General features: G+C 45.1%; 3 protein-coding genes across 3 annotated transcripts in view; 1 reads left to right on the forward strand and 2 right to left on the reverse strand.

The window, feature by feature from the left end:
* The window catches only part of TTLL5 (tubulin tyrosine ligase like 5), a 122,562-nt gene extending 112,467 nt beyond the window's left edge, over positions 1 to 10,095 (reverse strand). The window contains exons 1-7 of the mRNA XM_021542789.2: positions 9,987 to 10,095; positions 9,356 to 9,485; positions 5,508 to 5,617; positions 3,647 to 3,729; positions 2,769 to 2,875; positions 2,067 to 2,197; positions 1,423 to 1,505 (exon numbers count right to left, since the gene is read on the reverse strand). Of these exons, the coding sequence (XP_021398464.2) occupies positions 1,423 to 1,505; positions 2,067 to 2,197; positions 2,769 to 2,875; positions 3,647 to 3,729; positions 5,508 to 5,617; positions 9,356 to 9,435 (594 nt within the window). The 5' untranslated portion in view covers positions 9,436 to 9,485; positions 9,987 to 10,095. The remainder of the gene's footprint in view (positions 1 to 1,422; positions 1,506 to 2,066; positions 2,198 to 2,768; positions 2,876 to 3,646; positions 3,730 to 5,507; positions 5,618 to 9,355; positions 9,486 to 9,986) is intronic.
* A 208-nt stretch (positions 10,096 to 10,303) lies between these two features.
* Positions 10,304 to 12,787, forward strand: ERG28 (ergosterol biosynthesis 28 homolog). Its single transcript, XM_021542786.3, has 4 exons — positions 10,304 to 10,512; positions 10,667 to 10,757; positions 11,982 to 12,100; positions 12,261 to 12,787. The coding sequence occupies exons 1-4, from the start codon at positions 10,380 to 10,382 to the stop codon at positions 12,338 to 12,340; spliced, it is 423 nt and encodes a 140-aa protein (XP_021398461.1). The 5' UTR covers positions 10,304 to 10,379; the 3' UTR covers positions 12,341 to 12,787.
* A 1,617-nt stretch (positions 12,788 to 14,404) lies between these two features.
* FLVCR2 (FLVCR choline and putative heme transporter 2) overlaps positions 14,405 to 17,866 on the reverse strand; it is a 33,467-nt gene continuing 30,005 nt past the window's right edge. Inside the window, exon 10 of the mRNA XM_077784020.1 lies at positions 14,405 to 14,791. Coding sequence (XP_077640146.1) covers positions 14,741 to 14,791 — 51 coding nt within the window. The 3' untranslated portion in view covers positions 14,405 to 14,740. The remainder of the gene's footprint in view (positions 14,792 to 17,866) is intronic.

Below are 17,866 nucleotides of genomic sequence, written 5' to 3' on the forward strand. Positions count from 1 at the left end.
AAGAAGTTACACTTGTAGGTAAGAACAGAAAGCTCAAGCTATGACAAATACATGTCACAAAGTTATGGGATCAATTGAAAAAGCTTTTACTTTTTGCTGTATGCAAGGCTCTCTTGTAACCTCAGTTACAAGAAAATAACAGAGGCTCTCACTTTCTTGCCTTCAGTTTGGAAAAGAGGCAAGAAAATCACAGGATACTGCCTTTATTCAATTTTGCATCTATTCAGCCACAACATCAGCACCATGAGCAGAAAACCTAAGCATATAAAATGCTTATATAGAATGTGAGAAAACAAGCTCAACTTCCCTCAGAATATCACACAGAAGTGACACGCTGCTCTATACAGATCAGAGAAATGCAAAGGTTTGTTATTTGTTTGGAGGGGTTATTGTTTTCAAAAACTTTTGTAATTAGGCTCTGAAAGACACTTTTTTAAGGGCATAACACTGAAGGAAACTGGCCTGTGGGCCAAACTAACTGCAGTGTTTCTCAAACAGAAATACACAAAGGGATGTTGGTCCCAGAAGGGTATTTTCCCCAGGTCATGGCCAACTGCCATGTGAGCCTGAGCTCATTCCTCCCTTTCAAGCAAAGAAAAAACTGAGTGTAGCTCTGGAAATACTTACCTCATACACTTGGCAAATTGCTCCCTTATTTTATGGGAAATGATCCAAGTAGAGAACAGATGAGGCAGCATGACCCTTTCAGTGCAGGGAAGGCTAAAGGGGTTTGAATGAGTGAAAACAAAATGACTCAGTCATTTTGCTGTTGAGTATATTTATTGGAATCCCCTCATGTGTTTGGCTCCAGTTCAGATGTATTTGTTACCTATGACAACCTAACTCCCTGCAAAGCCCACAAAGAGCAAAAGGCACTACAACCTGCAATTTCAAAGAACTATTCCCATAACACCTCAGGAAGGACCCACTGGCCTTTAGATACATAGCTTTAAGATTGACACACTTCCTACTTAATCAAGGTTCATTTAAACTGGTCTTTTCCATGTGCGAGAAGTGCAAGACAAGGGGTCTGTTTGAGGATGGTTTAGGTCACACAGGGAAACAACTAAGGGCAGTTCTGGAAATCTCCACAAGGTCAGCCTACTGTCAGCCACAAAGAGAGCATAAAGCAGCACAGCTTCCCAAACTGTCTCAGGGAATACAAACTTGCTCCTAATAAGCTAAGACTTGAAGGTAGATTGCAAGATGAGCACAGCATAAAAAGAGACTGCTTTTGGTTACACAGCACAGGCCCAGGCAGGCCTTCCAAGCTGCTCAGGATTGTTGAATTGCTCACCAATATATGTCTGAAATTGAGAGTAAGGTAGTGTCCAGTTAAATGCCTCCATGCCTCTTGCCTGGAAGCCAACATAGTTCTGAAGACATCGTTACTGAAGAACAGTCCTTTTAGTGAGCACTTACGTTATTTATCAGGTAGACACCTCGACCTCTGGAAGAGGCCACAGGTTTCACTATCCACGGGCCTCTGTCCTTAGAATAGGTATCTGGTTAAAAGAAAACAGCACAAGTCTGCAACATTGTCCATTTTGCTCATTAGGAGGGGAACAAGAATCAAGAATGTTGCTTACAGTAAATGCTTTAGAGAACTCCACAAGGAGATCAAAGTCTGCTCTTTCAATGTGTTATTTCACACCTTCGGAATCACTGCAATTATTACAGCCCCTCCCTGAAGCCCCCCATGGTGCTCTGACAGATTCATTCTTCTGCCCTATGCCTCCTTTTGGTACTTCTCACTTCAGTACTCCCAGGCATTAGACAGTGATTGTGAAGCTGATCATCAAGAACACTGTGCACATAAAAACTCCATTTTAGTGTCTTAACCCCACATCAGCTTTTTGAAAACTTACACAGGCATGGAGTAAACAGCAGAGTAGAAATTACATAATGAAATCATGCGGACCTTTCCTACTGTCTTCCCAGCTTCCTCTAATTTTGTTACCTTAACCACTGACATGATCAAAAGGCTAGGGTATTAAAAATAATTCCCTTCCCCTCACATCCCATTATTTTGTTCTATGTCTGGGCATCATCAGCTATTCACTTACTGCAGAAGTCCTGGTACTCTGTCGGGAGGATAAAGGTCTGAGGTAAGATATGGAAAGTCTTGAACCCATGGGTCACCTGCATTCGGCAGACATTCTTGTACAGTCTGTCCTTTCGTGTCAGTTCGTATGACCTGAAGTGCCAAAACAAGAGACTGCATCTATTTCTTCCCTGACATTACAGCAACCCTTTGTCCCAGTTACTGAATATCTGTAGCCTTGTTAGATGTCTAAACCCTAACCTGTCAGATGTCTAAACCATAACTGACTCTTGAGTTTTACTGCCTCTACCCTATGGCTGTATTAATATCGTTTGTGGCACTTCTTCCAATTACCAAGACAGACTGAAGCACAGCAATCTGTTATAATGGTGGCTATCAACTGATTATAACAGTGGTATACAAACTTTAGCTCGGGACATAGGACTATCCCTCTAACTAAAAAATATCAGTCACAAATAATCTATCATCAAATAAAGAAAATAAAATTTTAAATCCAATATTTGGGCTACAGACAACATTTTCATTGATCTACTATTCCCTAAAAACTCCAAAGACCATTAAGAATGAAGACAGCAAGTGGCACTGGCCCAGTCTGTTGGGATTTTATAGTACCATATATGCTCTATTTTTCAGGGGTTATCTATGTTCAGATTTTTGGAAATCACCACAATGATGTTCAACAAACATGGTATCAAGGTCTTACCTAGGGAAATGGTTGACTTTCTGAACATCTGTAAGGGAACGCAGCATGCAGGGCTTCAAGTGTGATCCTGTCCACATGAGATTATAATCACTGCTATTAGGGTGAACCTAAAATGCAACATAAAAAACACCACATACAAAAACACTGAACTAATGAAAAGCAACACCACTTTGTCCCTAGATCTATAAGGCCAAAGCAACTCTAGTCTAAGAGTCTCCTCTACTATCTCTAATAGGATGGCAACTCCAGCCAAACTGCTACTCTAAGGTATTCCTATGATGGAAAATAACCATGTCAAATTTTTTAAAAAACGTTGTGAGACTTCTTTTCATAGCTGGTTTAAACACAGTTTGTAAATCAGTTTAAATCTCTTCAGGAGACTTGTCAATCAATTCCTTAAGTTGCTATTATTCTGAAAAAAATCAACCCTACACATCTCTCAAAATTGTCATTAGCTGCATACAGGACATTCTTTAGAGCAAGACAGGTGCTAGAAGAGAAGTGTCAAATACTACATCAATACTTCTGAAAGCTTGTAAAGGCTGAGAAATTAAATCCTTCAGATCTTCCCAAGGGTGTGATGTTTTAAAAGCAAAAAGAAAAGACACATGACCAAACTTAAGCATTCATTTTCCCTTATTTTTGAAGGCTTAAGACTAATGGGTTCTCCTTTGATGGAGCAAGATGACATATTTTCAGTCTGACTAGCAGAGTACATTAAAAGGCAAAACAAAAAATCTCAAGGGAGGCCACTTCCACATCAACTTCCTGGTTCTAACCCTGCAGAGTTAAAAAAACATCCACAGCAAAAAAATCCAAAACCATTTTAATCACCTCCCTGCCCAGCACAAAATCAGACAGAACTTTGTTGCATTCACCTCATGGAATCCATGGGCAGTCAGAATGCTCCGAACCAGCCGGCTGTCTGTCCGCACAATCTTATAGGACATGTGGAAGTGCTCTGTCAGGAGGCAAAGAGACACGGGATTAGAGTCTGCACCTGGAAGAATAAACCAAAGTCATGCTACCAAAGAAAAGGACTCAGACAGTACAGCTGCACTTAATTCACAGAGAGTAGCAGCATATAACAGGCAAAGGGAGATAGGAAATGCCAACATCAGCATCACTCAACTGACTTACATCAATCCTTAGCTGTAATATAGTAGTATCACAGAACCCAATCATATAAAAATAAAGCACAGGGCAACCTAAAAAATACCCACATTTTTTTTTTTTTACATTCCATTATACAGACTGCTTTATAACACTCCAAAAATTATTTCAGCTTTCTTCTCTATTCAATATTGGTATTTCTAACTAAAAGTCATCATGTCTAATGCATCTCATTGATATGGCTAGTTTATGTGATCACTTTTTAGATCCTGAAAACCCAAAATAAAAGTACTGAACTTTTGTTTACATCTCATTCACCTGTACCAATCTTCCAACAAATACAGTAAGAAAAAGTAAATAGCATAAGGAAATAAAAATTCACTATGGAAGTAGAAAGTCATAAAAACAAAGACAATAGGCAGCCCTGGAGGTATAAGATAAACCAAAAGCAAGTAAGAAGACTAGAAGTCAGTTGTAATAAAAAAGGACGTGGCAATCCAAAAAAGAGTTCAAAGACAGTAGCGAAAGAAATTGCAATGCTAGAATACAGAACTGCCTAGAAAAGGCAGTTTACAAATGTATTCAAACTGAGAATAAAAGGGTGAAAATTAAATAAAACTTCAGGAAATATGTTCTATCAACAAAAGTAAATCAAAAATCAAGTATCATAATCAGGAGCAAGACAAAGCTGGAGGAAATTCAACAAGTTGCTCTATTCAGCAAATTCCTTAAACCGTGTGAGAAAAAGCAGAAGAGACTCCACGCTGCAGTAAAAACACAAGTTACAATTACCATCAGCTTCTGGCAACATCCAAATACACTTGTAACTCACATGAAAAGAATAAGGAGTTTCCACATATAAACCACCTTCTCCACCCCTTACCCCAATGAGCCAGAAGTATTTCTGCTTGGATAGGATATTAGAAACAAAAGCTCCAATTACCTAAGAAAGGAAAAAGCAAGACAAGAAAGAAGTGTCAGCACCTTCACAAAAGGAAGCTGAATACATTTCAGCTTTTCTCCAACTCAGCACATCCAGAACAAGCCCCCAGCTGTACACACCCACAAGTACTAACTTTTCAAATCCGAAGTGACTGTTTATAACAATCCAGCCTCTTTAGAGGCTCTCCCTTACTTGACACTAGACAGGTTTGGTCTCCCAACTCAAGTGCTGCCAGGAACCATTTTGTTTATGGCCTTCTAGGGCTTGTGAGGCTGTAGACTTGGATTAGTCACTACAGCTTATTCTTGTTCAGCTGCGAGGCTGACTGTTTATTTCCCAGTGAAATGCTCTTAAAACTCACTGCAATGATTGATTTTAAGGTCTTAGCTAGGGCGAATTTGTGTTCTGGTTCTAAGTTGTAGCATGGCCTCCAAGTTCAATTTGCAAGCAGACAGCTACAACTCAAAACACATCAGGGCCCAGTGGAGGGACAGACACTATCACAAAGACATTATAAGCATTCACCAACAGATTAAGCACTTCTGAATGTCCCAGTGGTCAGAGACTAGAGAGGATTCTAATTTCCTACTATGTCCTCTTTCCACCACAAAGTGAAGGGACCATCAGTAAGAAACTTTTACCTCATGCCTTCAAGCCAAACGCTGGCACAGAGTAGCACTCACCTCCAATTAGACGGAGGTAGCTGTCCTTAGCCAGAATGGCTTCAGCATGAAATACTAAGACAGGGACCCGCCTGCAGCCACCACCTGTCCACTTGATACATGGATGACCCCTGAAATGACAAGACAGTGAGTATAAGCAACAGCTGAGCCTCATACATGCAGCAGTTAGTCACAACAATGACACAGCAATTCTCCATACTTACCCACCTAGCCTGTGGACAGGACATAAGCAAACATGCTGGCGAAAATAGTGGAAGATTAGTAAGGAGGACTGTAAACATGCCTAAATGACTTACAGCTTGGGTGTAGAAAAACACATGTGACATACTAACTGCTGTCTTTGTGTGTTTCACAAGTAGAACATCTGAAGTCAGATGGCACAGCGCTGCAACAGATTTCAAGGCACTCTATCAAACATGCTTGAGACTCCTGCCCTATGGTGGGAAAAGTCAAAGCACAGTGGTAAAATACATCTGCAAGAATCCCTAAAAAATGAGCAGCAGCTTCAGTGATTCTCTAGCAAGGACCAAGCTCCACAATGACTGCCTCTGCTTGCTGCTTTGGGGATCCCCCAGTGAGCAAGGTAACGAAAAGAAATTTACTCTTTGCATTCAAGATGCAGTTTTGTGGTGGTCCCTAAGCCCTACCTGTGCTGAATCAACACACACACATGCTAGGCATCTGTGCTGGTTCCAGACTGCACCCTGACTAGATGCCAGGCACCCACCAAAGCTGTTCCATCATTCCCTTCCACAGCTGGACAGGTGAGAAAAAATTTACCAAAAGACTCATGAGTTATGGGCAGAGAGGGATCACTCACCAATTACAGTCACAGGCAAAAGAGACTCAACTTGTGGAAATTAATTGAACTTACTACCAATGAAAATCAGAGCAGGATAATGAGAAGTACATCAAATCTTAAAAACACCTTCCCCCCACCCCTCCCTCCTTCCCAGGCTTAACTTTATTCCTGAATCTCTACCTCCTTCCCCTCAGCAGTGCAGGGAAATATGGAATGGGGGTTACAGCCAGTTCATCACATGCTCTTTCTGCCATTGCTTCCTCCTCAGGGAGAGCCCATACCCTGCTCCAGCATGGGGTCCCTCCCACAGCAGACAGTCCATCAGAAACCTCTCCAATGTGAATCCTGTCCACAGGCTACAGCTCTTCACAAACTGCTCCAGCATGCATCCCTTTCCCCAGGGTGCAGTAATTAAAGAAAAGGCTGCTCCAGCATGGGTCCCCCACAGGGTTACAAGTCCTGTCAGCAAATCTGCTCCAGAGTAGGATCCCCTCTCTCCATGGGTCTGGAGGTCCCTCCCAGGAGTCTGTTCTTGCACAGGCTTCCCGTGGGATCCCAATCTTCTTTTGAGCACACACTTGCTTCAGTGTGCAGCTCCTCCACGAGCTGTAGGTGGCTCTCTGCACCCCCACAGATATTCATGGGACTGCAGGGGCACAGCTACCTCACCATGGTCTTCACCACAGACTGCAGGGAATCCCATCTCTGGCACCTTGAGCACCTCCTTGCCCTCTGACCTCGATGGCTGCAGAGCTCTTCCTGTCACATATTCTCACTCCTCTCTTTTCTGAGCACTATTACCCCCATACAATAACTTTTTTTTCCTCTTCATAGATATGTTATCACAGTAGTGTTTCTACCATCATTCCTGGGCTCCATCTTGACCAGTGGTGGGTCCATATTGGAGCATTGTCTCTGTCAGACATGGAGGGACCTTCTAGCAACTTCTCACAGAACCCACCACCATAGCTCTCCTACTACTAAAACTGGCCACACAAATGCAATACAGCACCCTTGGTACTCAGCTATAAGGAGAATCTTCACATCACCCTCTTTTTGAGTTGGTCTTGCCAGCCCAATTTCTGTTTAATCCTGTTTAGTTCTGTATTTATTTTAATGGGTATAATTTAGGAGAGGCCTCATGAGCTTTCACAGCTACAGTTCTCTGAATTTATAGCCTGAAAATGAGATCTATAATTCATGATAAACCACAGTTGCTGGTATCCACATAACCAGACCTTGCAATGCAGATTCCAGCCTCCAATTTTAGAACTGCGGATCAGTGCAGTCAGCCTGGCTGACTGGAGTCAGAAGTACACAAAAAAGCAATAATGCAGAGTTTGAGGGACTAGAACAGACTTGGCTCAACACAATAGATAAAGCTGTGTATTCTTCCCTTTTAACTCCTGCCAGATACAGAGGAATGCATGACCAGAATTCAAGAACGATGCCCCCCAGTGCACCACTTAAGCTACAGGCTCTGAGATACAGTGATCAGTTCTGTACAAAACATGAGTTCACTGGAAAATATAATCTCCTCAGAGAAATTATAGACACACAAAAAAAAAATATTAAGACCTGTTATATCAAATTCTAGGATCACATAAAGAAAATCTGTCAACCTTCCTAAGCAAATAAAACTCAGGCTGTTTACTACCACTGCACAAGGAAATTAAAAACATGAAGAAGTTAACAGAAAACAGAGACTGAGGGGCTGGAAAGACACCTCTACACTAACAAGAAGAAATACAAAGACTGTCAGAGATATACAAAAGCATTTGTATATGAAAGATTATTGTCTGCCAAAGATTTGGAAAAGCTAGACAAAACACCTCAAACACTTAGAACAAAAGAACAGAGATAGATGGGCAACTTCCTGATGCATGGACAAGGGCTCTTAAGGGTAGCCTAGGTCCTCTTAACAAAGCTACTACCATTATCATCCAGACAAATTAACTTCACAGCACTTCTACCTGCTTCTGCTACCTCTACAAAGTATTTTTTTAAAAAACCTACAACGGGGGTGTAATTACCTATTCAGATTGGAAGGGACCCAAGAAGCTTCCAGAATTTACACTACAGGCCAGAGCCTTATGTAAGTGGAAAATGAGCTGAGGCAACAAGACAGGAGTTTATACTAAGCCTGTCCTGGGATTTGCAGCAAGGCTCAATCCTCCAGGTGACAGTCATTCATTCCTAGCATGACCCCCAGTCACCAGATGCAGACATACTCTTACAGTCACATTCCAGGTGAAGCTAGTTCTGGACCTTTCCATCCATGAGGATCCAGCAAACCTAAGCCAACCACTTGCTATGAAGCAACATTCCTCTAAATGTCTTAAGTCACTGTAGTCAGCAGCTGAGCACTCAGTCACAATGTGCATCCAAAAAAACCCTTAACAGGACACAGTGAAGTAGGTCCAGGTGAAACAAGTGATTCTGCTATGGGAAAGAATAAAAGAGCAATCCCTTCACAAGCATAGCTAAAAGAAGTTACTAAACGAAGATGGAATAAATATTAAAACTTGTTACTTGTAAGAAAAATGAAGTCTAGTAGTAATCAAAAGACTTTTATAAATCAAAAATTTTATAAAAACGGCATGAAACATCATATATCAATCTACTGTACAGCAGATTTCTAATCTCTGCAGCAGTAAAAACTAAAAAAAACCACAACCAAACAAAAAAAAAACCACAAACATCTGCCCCCAGAAAACCACACATGCCAAAAAAAAAAAAAAAAACAACCCAACAAAAAAGGAACATGTATCATCAAAACATTCCCATTTTAGGAACATGACAGAAAGAAATCCATGAAAATATGGACTTCAGAACAGCCAAGAAAAGCTGCACATCCATCCCGGATGAATGTGGTGGTCTTTTAGGCTGCAGATGTAGATAGCCTGCTCATAGGTTTAAGGCTGAAACAAATCATCTTTCACTTCATAGGCAGGAGGGTAAGGAATACATCTGTCTCTTCAAACTACTACAGATCCACCAGAAAGCACAAGGACATAGAAACAGTTCAGAGGCTTTTCCTACTTACTCCAGTGCATCTACAGCATCTTCTTCCTCCTCTGAGGATGAGCCAGTTTCCTCCAGATCTTTAGCCATCCCAACTGGCATTTCCTTTGGAAATTCTCATACAGCCCAGGCCTAGTTGCAAGAGCAGTTACCTGCAGTAAGGATTAAAAGCAGGAATGAAGAGCTGAGCAGGACAGCAAGAGGTATCAGGTAACTACCACTTCCTGCCGGTAGATATTTCTTACAATACTATCAACAAGTCTGTTAAACATCTGTGATCTGTCAAACATCACCTCGGAGCCACGAGAGTGCAGAAAGCAGCATCCCGTTCCAGCAGATCATTCCGCACCTGCCCGTGGGAGCCACTCGGGCACTCACCGCTAACGCGCGTCCCTGCCCCGCCCTGCCTCGGCCGCAGACCCACGCCAGGCCGGCCCAGCCCAACGGGAAACGCCCGCCAGGACCGCCCCGCCGCACGGGGCCAGCCGGACACCGTAACGCCTCCACCGGCGCAGGAGCGGCGCTCCGGCCCGGAGGGGCGGCTACGGCCCGGCCTGGCCCGGCCAGGCCAAGCACGGCGACCTCCGGCGGCCCCAGAAGAAGCAAGAGCGGAGGGGAGCGCCTAAGGCAGCGGGTCCCCGTGCTAGCCGTACCTGCCCGCGCTCGGCTGGCGGCGCCGGGCCGGGCGCGCACGGCAGCGCCGGCCCCTCCCGCCGCTTCCCCGTTACTACAACAACCGACGGGCGGCGCCCCGCCCCGCCGCGCAGCCGCCCCGCCGCCTCACTGCGCAGGCGCACTGGCTCCGCCCCCTGCCGGCGCGCTCACTCGCTCCCGCGAGGTGGGCGGGGACGAGGCGGGCATGATTCCCGCGCGACGAAGGATCCGATTGGCTGGGGGCGGTATTACGTAGCGTGGCGCGCGCATGGGGCGGCGCGCAGTGACCAATGGGAGCGCGGGGCGGTGGCGTGGGCGGGAGCGGCGCCGGGAGCGCGCAGGGACGCGGCCGGGCCCGGCGGGCGCGGCTCGGGTTCGAGCCGGCCGGCAGGATGAGCCGGTTCCTGAACGTGCTGCGCAGCTGGCTGGTGATGGTGTCGGTCATCGCCGCCGGGAATACCCTGCAGAGCTTCCGCGATCACGGCTTCCTCTCTGAGAAGCTGTACACCGCCAGCCCCGGCCTCGGTAAGGGCCGCGCCGGCCGCCCTGGCACCTGGAGGTGTCCTTGCAGCCATGGGCCTTGCACTGTCTTCGGAGTCCCCCTCTGGGGCCCGGCGACACTGGGGGTGGCAGGCAGGGCTCTGCGTGGTCTCCATGTGCTCCCTCCTTCTTTACACAGTGAATGGGCTCCAGGCTCGGACCTTCGGCGTCTGGACCCTGTTGTCATCAGTGATCCGCTGCCTCTGCGCAATCGACATCCGTAACAGGACGTATGTAAAGCAGCACCCGAGAAATCCATTGGTTTGCTTGCTAGACACAGCCTGAGCTTAGGGGGCGGCACAGAGGAGGTGGGGAATCAAAAGCTGTTCCTGAACTTTCTATAGCGTTGACAGCATTCCCTTAAAGAAGCTCAAATAGCAGTGTGGGATTTGTGTGGTAGCTGCTGCCCCCTTCTTCCTCTGTGGGGACAGCCTGCGCATTTGAATTCTGTTCTTAGCTCAGTCAGAAACTGGTGGATCCGAGAACCTCTTACTGTCACCAATTTCTGAGCTCCAGGTTGGAAAGCATTTTCTGAATAGCGTTGTTGCACTGTTAATTAAGCAATTGCTAATGTTGTGGTGTGACTGATGCTCAGTACTTCTTTTACTATGACAGCTCAGCTAAAGACTAGGACAGTTATAGGTGCCCCATTGCAGTGGTATTAACCAATTGCTTTCTTCCCTACACTCTTACCTGGGGCTGACAACAAGGCCTGAGGAGCAGCCTCATGCTGAGTGGGAGACACACCATTTCTCTGTGTGCTAGCAGAGGGGTTTCCAAGCAAGCTGACTTGAGGTCAGTGCTAGACAAAGCCTTTATTGGTGGTTGCTAAAATGCTTTTGTCAGTACTTTCCTCGGCCCTGCAGTAGAAGTCACTGTTCACCTGGCAGTGTGTGCTTGGATTGCCTAGGCTTATCTGAGATAGGGAGGCGCAGGGACTAAACTATATTGTTTCTAGGGGGTGATGGCAATGCCAGTTATCAAGAATCAGTTGTTTCTTTGAGGAATTTTATTTTGCATCTCTTGAACCTGCTCCCTTTTCAACAGCTGTGGCCCATAGAGGGTAGCAGAGCACCAGTGGGAAGACACTGGGTGATGCAGCCTGAATCAGAGAAGTCTTGTCACCCTAATTCTCTGCTCATCCAGTTCTTACCTTCTTTTTGTGTGTGCACATACTTCATTTCACTGGTGCCCTACTCGTGCTCTCCCCTCTTCACCTTCCTTCAGGCCAGATAATGCCTGTGACTTCCAGTGCGCCATTGAACATGCTGCCCCGTTCTCCTCTCAGCTGTTGCCCAGGGAGATTTTGCACCTCACGAGGCAAGGGACAAAGTCCCCTCTGTGCTGCCAGTGAGAGCAGACGGGGCAGCATGCAGGTTTGCCTTTTTTTCTACTCGGCCATATTCATGCCCATAGTATGATATGATAACCTTCTTTTTTCTGCTCTTCAACAGCCTCTATCACATCACACTCTTTACCTTCTTTTTGGCCCTTGCTCACTTCCTCTCTGAGGTCTTCATCTACCACACTGCCGCCTTGACAATTGGAGTTATGGCACCCCTCATGGTAGCAAGTAAGTAGAGCTCTGCATCCTCCCCCTGCATACTCTCCTTGGAACTATGATAGCCCAGAAAAACTCCTCATGCAACTATGGGCTGTGGGGATGATGGGAGGGGATGCCTCATCTCTTGCCCAGCATTTTCTACACAATTCATCCTGTATCTCCGTCACAGGTTTCTCTATTATGGGGATGTTGATTGGACTGCAATACCTGGAGGTAGAAGCGCTATCACAAAACAAGAAGAAAAACTGAAGTTGAGGGTTTTTTGTGGATCAGTGTCATCTTCTACCTTCACTGCCAGACTTCCATGAAAGCTCAGCTGAATTTCTCCAGGACACCAGTCCCGCTGGTGGGTCAGTGTCAGACTGTGTCAATCACTGTCATTACCAAGTTGTTTTTGTCTTGTCCAGGCAACATTTCAACTGACTGATGTCAAAGACCAAGTCCCAGTGGAGTTTGTGTCAAAGCTTATGGGAGACAGTTGGTGACTGACTCCCTGGGTAGCAGGCAAAAGTCTCTGGCATGCCCAGAGCTCTAAGGACTTTTGTCCCGGTGTACTTGTGGGGACAAGATGCAAGAACTATCCAGGATGTGCTGAACACTGGACCAGAGAGAATGGGTGCTACCCCTGGCATTGCCGTGTAACTTGCATGTGTGTGTTCCCCAGGGGCCATTTCTAATAAATGACCAAAAACTGCAGTGGGCTATGTTTGTCTTTCTGCTACACAGCAGTGGGTAGAAGATCAGAGCCAACAGCACCTTCCACTGTATGTTGCAGAATACATCATCTCTCTTTACAGCAAACCTACCTTTCCCTGACTCCTTGCCACAAAGTTCCAGGTCTGACTGCTCACATAACACACATGAAGAGGGTTGTTGACGCTCTCTGCAGCATGCTGGTGACAGCAAACTCAAACTATGAATCTGTGAGTGAGGACTGAGGACTGTATAGCAAGTTATAACTACAAAAAATGGAAAAAACAGGAACAGGTTCCTCAGACCTAGATCAAATTATGCCCAAAACAGTGGGGAGTACACAGAATGCAGAAAAAAACCCAGCAAGAATTCCTAGCTGGGAAGGCAATTGATGTGCAGAAGAAAGAGGAAGCAAATAGAGAGAAAGAACACAGTAGTAGCACTAGGCAGAAAGATGATTTTTCCGTTTTGTAGAACATTTCAGGCTATTAAATGAGCCACATGTAGACTGTTTTTTTAATCATTTAATATGAATATGCCAGGTTTCACTGTACACTTCAAATGTTTATATTTTACATTAGAATTTCTATGGAAATCATTCTAAAACCCCATCCTCAATCCCAGACTATCAAAGATAAGACTTTAATGATAGAATATGCTGAATTTGAAAAAAATTTATCAAGATCACAGTCCAACTCCTGGCCTTGCACAGGACCTGTAAGAATCACACCATGAGCCTGAGAGTATTGTGTAAGCATTTACTGAACTCAGGCTGTATCAAAAAATGTTAAAATTTCATTTAAAAATGTTTTGTCAAAAATAGTTTGTCAGAGATGAATATTTTTAACCATTCCACCTCAGTACAGCTTTTGTCCCCTGACTCAAGTAATATAAGGACACTTGATGTCTCCAGCAGGGGTGGGATGCTGGAAAGGATGGAGAAGTGATAAAAGGATCTACAGTTGTGTTTGGAAGATAAACAGCATACTGATGGGCAGTGTCTGTAAGACACAAATGCTGGTAAGTAGGCACCTTCTCCTGTTCTCTATTAGGAAGTGAGAAGCTTCCACACTGGAGCAAAGCTGGATTCCCATCATACCCCTCTCTGTGGCTGTGAAGAGCAATACACCCTTGGCTGCTTTTCTCAATGTAACACTTCACAAAAGTTTCTGTGTAAGGTTGAAACACGCAAAAGGCACTTTGTTGTTAAGGAGGAAGACACAGTCCTCATCCCAGGGAAATAGTGGTTTGACTCATTTCTGTTGCTAATGTAGTGATGAGCTAGATTTAGGTTTCAGAACCAGTCCTTGCCTCAAGCTAGAAGGAGGCATGTAGTATCTCTTAATTATTATATCTTAATCATGCTGAATTCCGAGTAGAAGTTTATCCAGATGAAGAGTGCTTCATCTGGGAAAGCCAAATAATAAAAGAAGAGCTGGCAGCAGCTGGTGCACTGCTTTGCACTTGCTGGTAATATACTGAGACCTCTACTACTACCTGTGCAACACAGAGCATCATGGGAACCAAGGAAGAGCAATCCCTTTTCCCTAGAGCCAGCTTTTCCAGGGATGCTTACAGAGTTAAGTGTGGTCCAGCTTCTGCCTTTCATGTCGCAGCCACATGCAAGGTGCCACCATCATGCTCAGGGTTAGCCTGGTACTGTGACTTTTCCTCTCAGCACATATGCTTTTTCCAAGCATACATGGTAGGGCTGGGGAAGCATAGCATTTTCCCAACTTCTTCTCCCAAACACCAGAACAGCGTGATGCAAGGACAAAACTGACAAAAGCAACCCCCCTCTTGTTTTGCTCTTTAACACTCTCCACAAGCAGTTCACAGGGTTTCTGTCCTGAGGCTGCTCCCCTCCCGTGGCATGCATGTGACAGGAGGATGGTGCAGGTATAGGAGGAGAGGAATGAGGGGGGCTGTATCTCCCAGCTTTGCCACCCCTTCATTTCACAGCCGTGATTCCTCAAGGACTATAGTATAGGCTTCTGGCAACACTTTCTGCAAGTCAGAGAAAAACAATATGGTTAGGATCCTGGCTGGCCAGACCCTGGCTTCAGAGACATCAGCTGGCCAGAGCCTGGGTAGTTCATAGCTCCCTGCTACTACAGAAATCCCCAAAGAAGAATCACCATCCTCAGAGAGTGCTGCTGGTTCCCTCTTCCTTCTCTACCAACTCTGACTGCCCAAGAAGGGGCACTGGGGCAGCAGGGCAGTGCAACATCCCACTGTTTAAGCTACTTGCTGTAGTCCTCAGACCATTACGAATTCACTGCGGGGCTGATACCACTGGAGGTATCAGACTCACAGCCAGCTCACCAACATTTGACTGTGACACAAGGTCAGCCTCAAAGCATGAAGTTGCAGGGCTAGTTCCCTGGGGGAGGGAAGGTGCTGGGAACTCCTTCATGCCATGAGGCAGCACGGTGTCTGTGCAAACACCAGAGAGAACTTGCTTTCTTTACATCCTCAGGAGGCTCAGAACAACCACTAGTTCCCCTGTGTTCTTACTCCAGCATGTTTGAGGCCTCTTCAACTCCCAGACACATTGCTTATCTTGCTCATCTTCCAAATCTTTTCATTCCCACTCCCACTGCCCACTGAAGTGCTGGCACCCTCTGTCCTGCTTCTTCCCTTTCCCCAGCTTGGATTTATGGCTGAGATAATTCCACTGAGTGGTGCCTTCTTCAAAGTTCACTACTTATATCTTAAAGAGACATAAGAAATAAGAGGTAAACATACCTAAGTTTTTTTCTCCACAAATCATATGGAAGAACTAGCCTGATTTCTTGGAACCTTAAGATGGAGGGAGCTTTTCCCCAGAGGAAAAGCAAGGAAAATGGAGATTGTTGCCCAATTACTACCATATCCTCAGCTTCATGGAACAGCCAAACTGTTCTAATTCCAGTTCAGCTTTCCTAGATGGAGTTTGACAAGCTCAGTTTCTGAGCCTTTCTGGAGTGTATTAGGATTAAACTTGAGACTTTTTCTTCCCCTTTTGGAAAGCATACTTCTCAAGTTCTAATTCTCCTTACAGGGAGACAGCCCAGCTGTCACCAATTCAGAAGACAGGACTCAGACTTGTAAAGGTGTATAGGTCCCCTGCAGCCTGGGCTCTGAGTTTACTCACTGTAAGGCAAGACTGACATCTGAGGCAGAAATCAGAGGTGCACAGGAAATAGGTTCACACCCCCAGTGCAGTTCAAGAGAAATCCAGGCAGCATGGAAGGAAGAGATATGAAACAGTCTCATTTTGAGTAGGCTCTTACACAATCTGTAGGTGAAAAGGTTTTGCAGAAGTCAGCTGCAATATCCCAAAGCAGAGGAGTGAGATAAGGAAAGCTTCAAAGACATGTCTGAAAGCAAAAGCCAGGAAGTGCAAAGAGGGAACTTGAACAAGCAGGAAGGGTAGGGGATGCCTGAAGTAGTGCCAGAGATAGGAATAAGGGGAAATATGCATTTAGACTACAGAAACTCCACCAGAATACACCATGGAAGCACTCAAGCAACTCAGAACAGGCTTCCCAAGCACATCTGGGGTCTCAGCACCACTCATCTGCTGTGGAGCTATGGGAGCAGAGATTTAGACTAGACAGTCTGCAGGGCTCCACTACCTTGGGAAAGGAAAGCTGCTCTCACAGCTGAGTCACAGTACTGGAAAAGGGCACGCAGATGGCCTGCCTATGGCTTTGGTACAGGAGAAGGCCGCTTACCACACAGTAAACAGAGAAATGAGTAGGGCACTTTGGAAAGCAAAGAATGAGTTCACATTATTTGTGCCTACTACACAAAATTCCAGCTTTTTTTTATTGGCAGTATTTCACTAGAGGCTAAGCATGGTGCAGCTTTCACTAGAATCCAGTAAGCTACTGAGGGTGGACACTTGTCCTAAACAAACTATGGAAGATCAGCAAAGATGCTTTTTCTTAATGCAAAGAAACAATACAAAAAGGTTTGCATGGATGCTGCAAATCACAAGCAGTACACAGCATATTCATGAGTATAATGTGTGTGGTGAATCAGCTGACACTACTATGAAATCTTAAGGCACAACACTTCAGATGCATTTACAACAAGGGCAGCACACAAAGAGCCTCATTATCACATAAAACAGGTGTTTGATCCAAGTGTCCTGAGATACAGAAAGCTAAGCCAGCTGGAGCTCTGGGAACTGAGGCAGACAAAAGTGAGGAGGATTGTTGGGACCACATTACAGCTTAATTAATAGAGGACAAGGTGTACACAATGCCGTTAGGCTAATTTAATCTACTAACTGCAACAGTTGTTTAATTATAACCATAGCAGATGAGGGCGCCAATAGAAGACAAACTGCTACACAGCCAATGGTACAATGCTTCAGTGGAAAGTGAGATCTGCACAACTCTACAGCTCTGGAAGCTCACAACTGACTCTGAGTCTTCTCCTTGCAACAGCCACAGCATTGTTTAGGCTGGAGAAAACCCTTAAGATCACCGAGTCCAACCATTTAACCAGCACTGCCAAGTCCACCACTAAACCATGTCCCTAAAAACCACATCTACATGTCTTTTAAATACCTCCAGGGTTGGTCATTCTATAATTTCCCTAAGCAGCCTGTTCCAATGCTTTACAACCTTTTTGGTGAAGAAATTTTCCTAATACCCAATCTAAATCTCCCATGGTGTAACTTGAGGTTGTTTCTTCTTGTCCTGTCACCTGTTACTTGGGAGAGGAGACTGACCCCCAACTCACTATGACTTCCTTTCAGGTTGCTGTAGACAGCAAAAAGGTCTCCCTTGAGCCTCCTTTTTTCCAGGCTAAACAACCCTAGCTCCTTCAGGTGCTCTTCACAGGACTTGTGCTCCAAACCCTTCACCAGCTCTGCTATCCTTCTCTGGATATGCCCCAATACCTCCATGTCCTTTTTGTAGTGAGGGGCCCAAAACTGGACACAGGACTTGAGATGCAGCCTCACCTAGTACAGGTGGACAAACCCTTCTCTAGTTCTGCTGGCCATACTATTTCAGACATAAGCCAGGATGCCACTGGCCCTTTTGGCTACCTGGACACACACTGGCTTATGTTCAGTGGCTGCTG

Source organism: Lonchura striata, chromosome 6 (genome assembly GCF_046129695.1).
Source record: "Lonchura striata isolate bLonStr1 chromosome 6, bLonStr1.mat, whole genome shotgun sequence".
NCBI lineage: Eukaryota > Metazoa > Chordata > Aves > Passeriformes > Estrildidae > Lonchura > Lonchura striata.

Bases quoted from the DNA above. Each gene is read 5' to 3' on its own strand.
- ERG28 (XM_021542786.3), top strand. From the start codon at position 10,380: ATGAGCCGGTTCCTGAACGTGCTGCGCAGCTGGCTGGTGATGGTGTCG. The intron at 10,758-11,981 runs GTATGTAAAGCA...GCTCTTCAACAG, and splicing joins ATCGACATCCGTAACAGGAC to CCTCTATCACATCACACTCT. The intron at 12,101-12,260 runs GTAAGTAGAGCT...TCTCCGTCACAG, and splicing joins GGCACCCCTCATGGTAGCAA to GTTTCTCTATTATGGGGATG.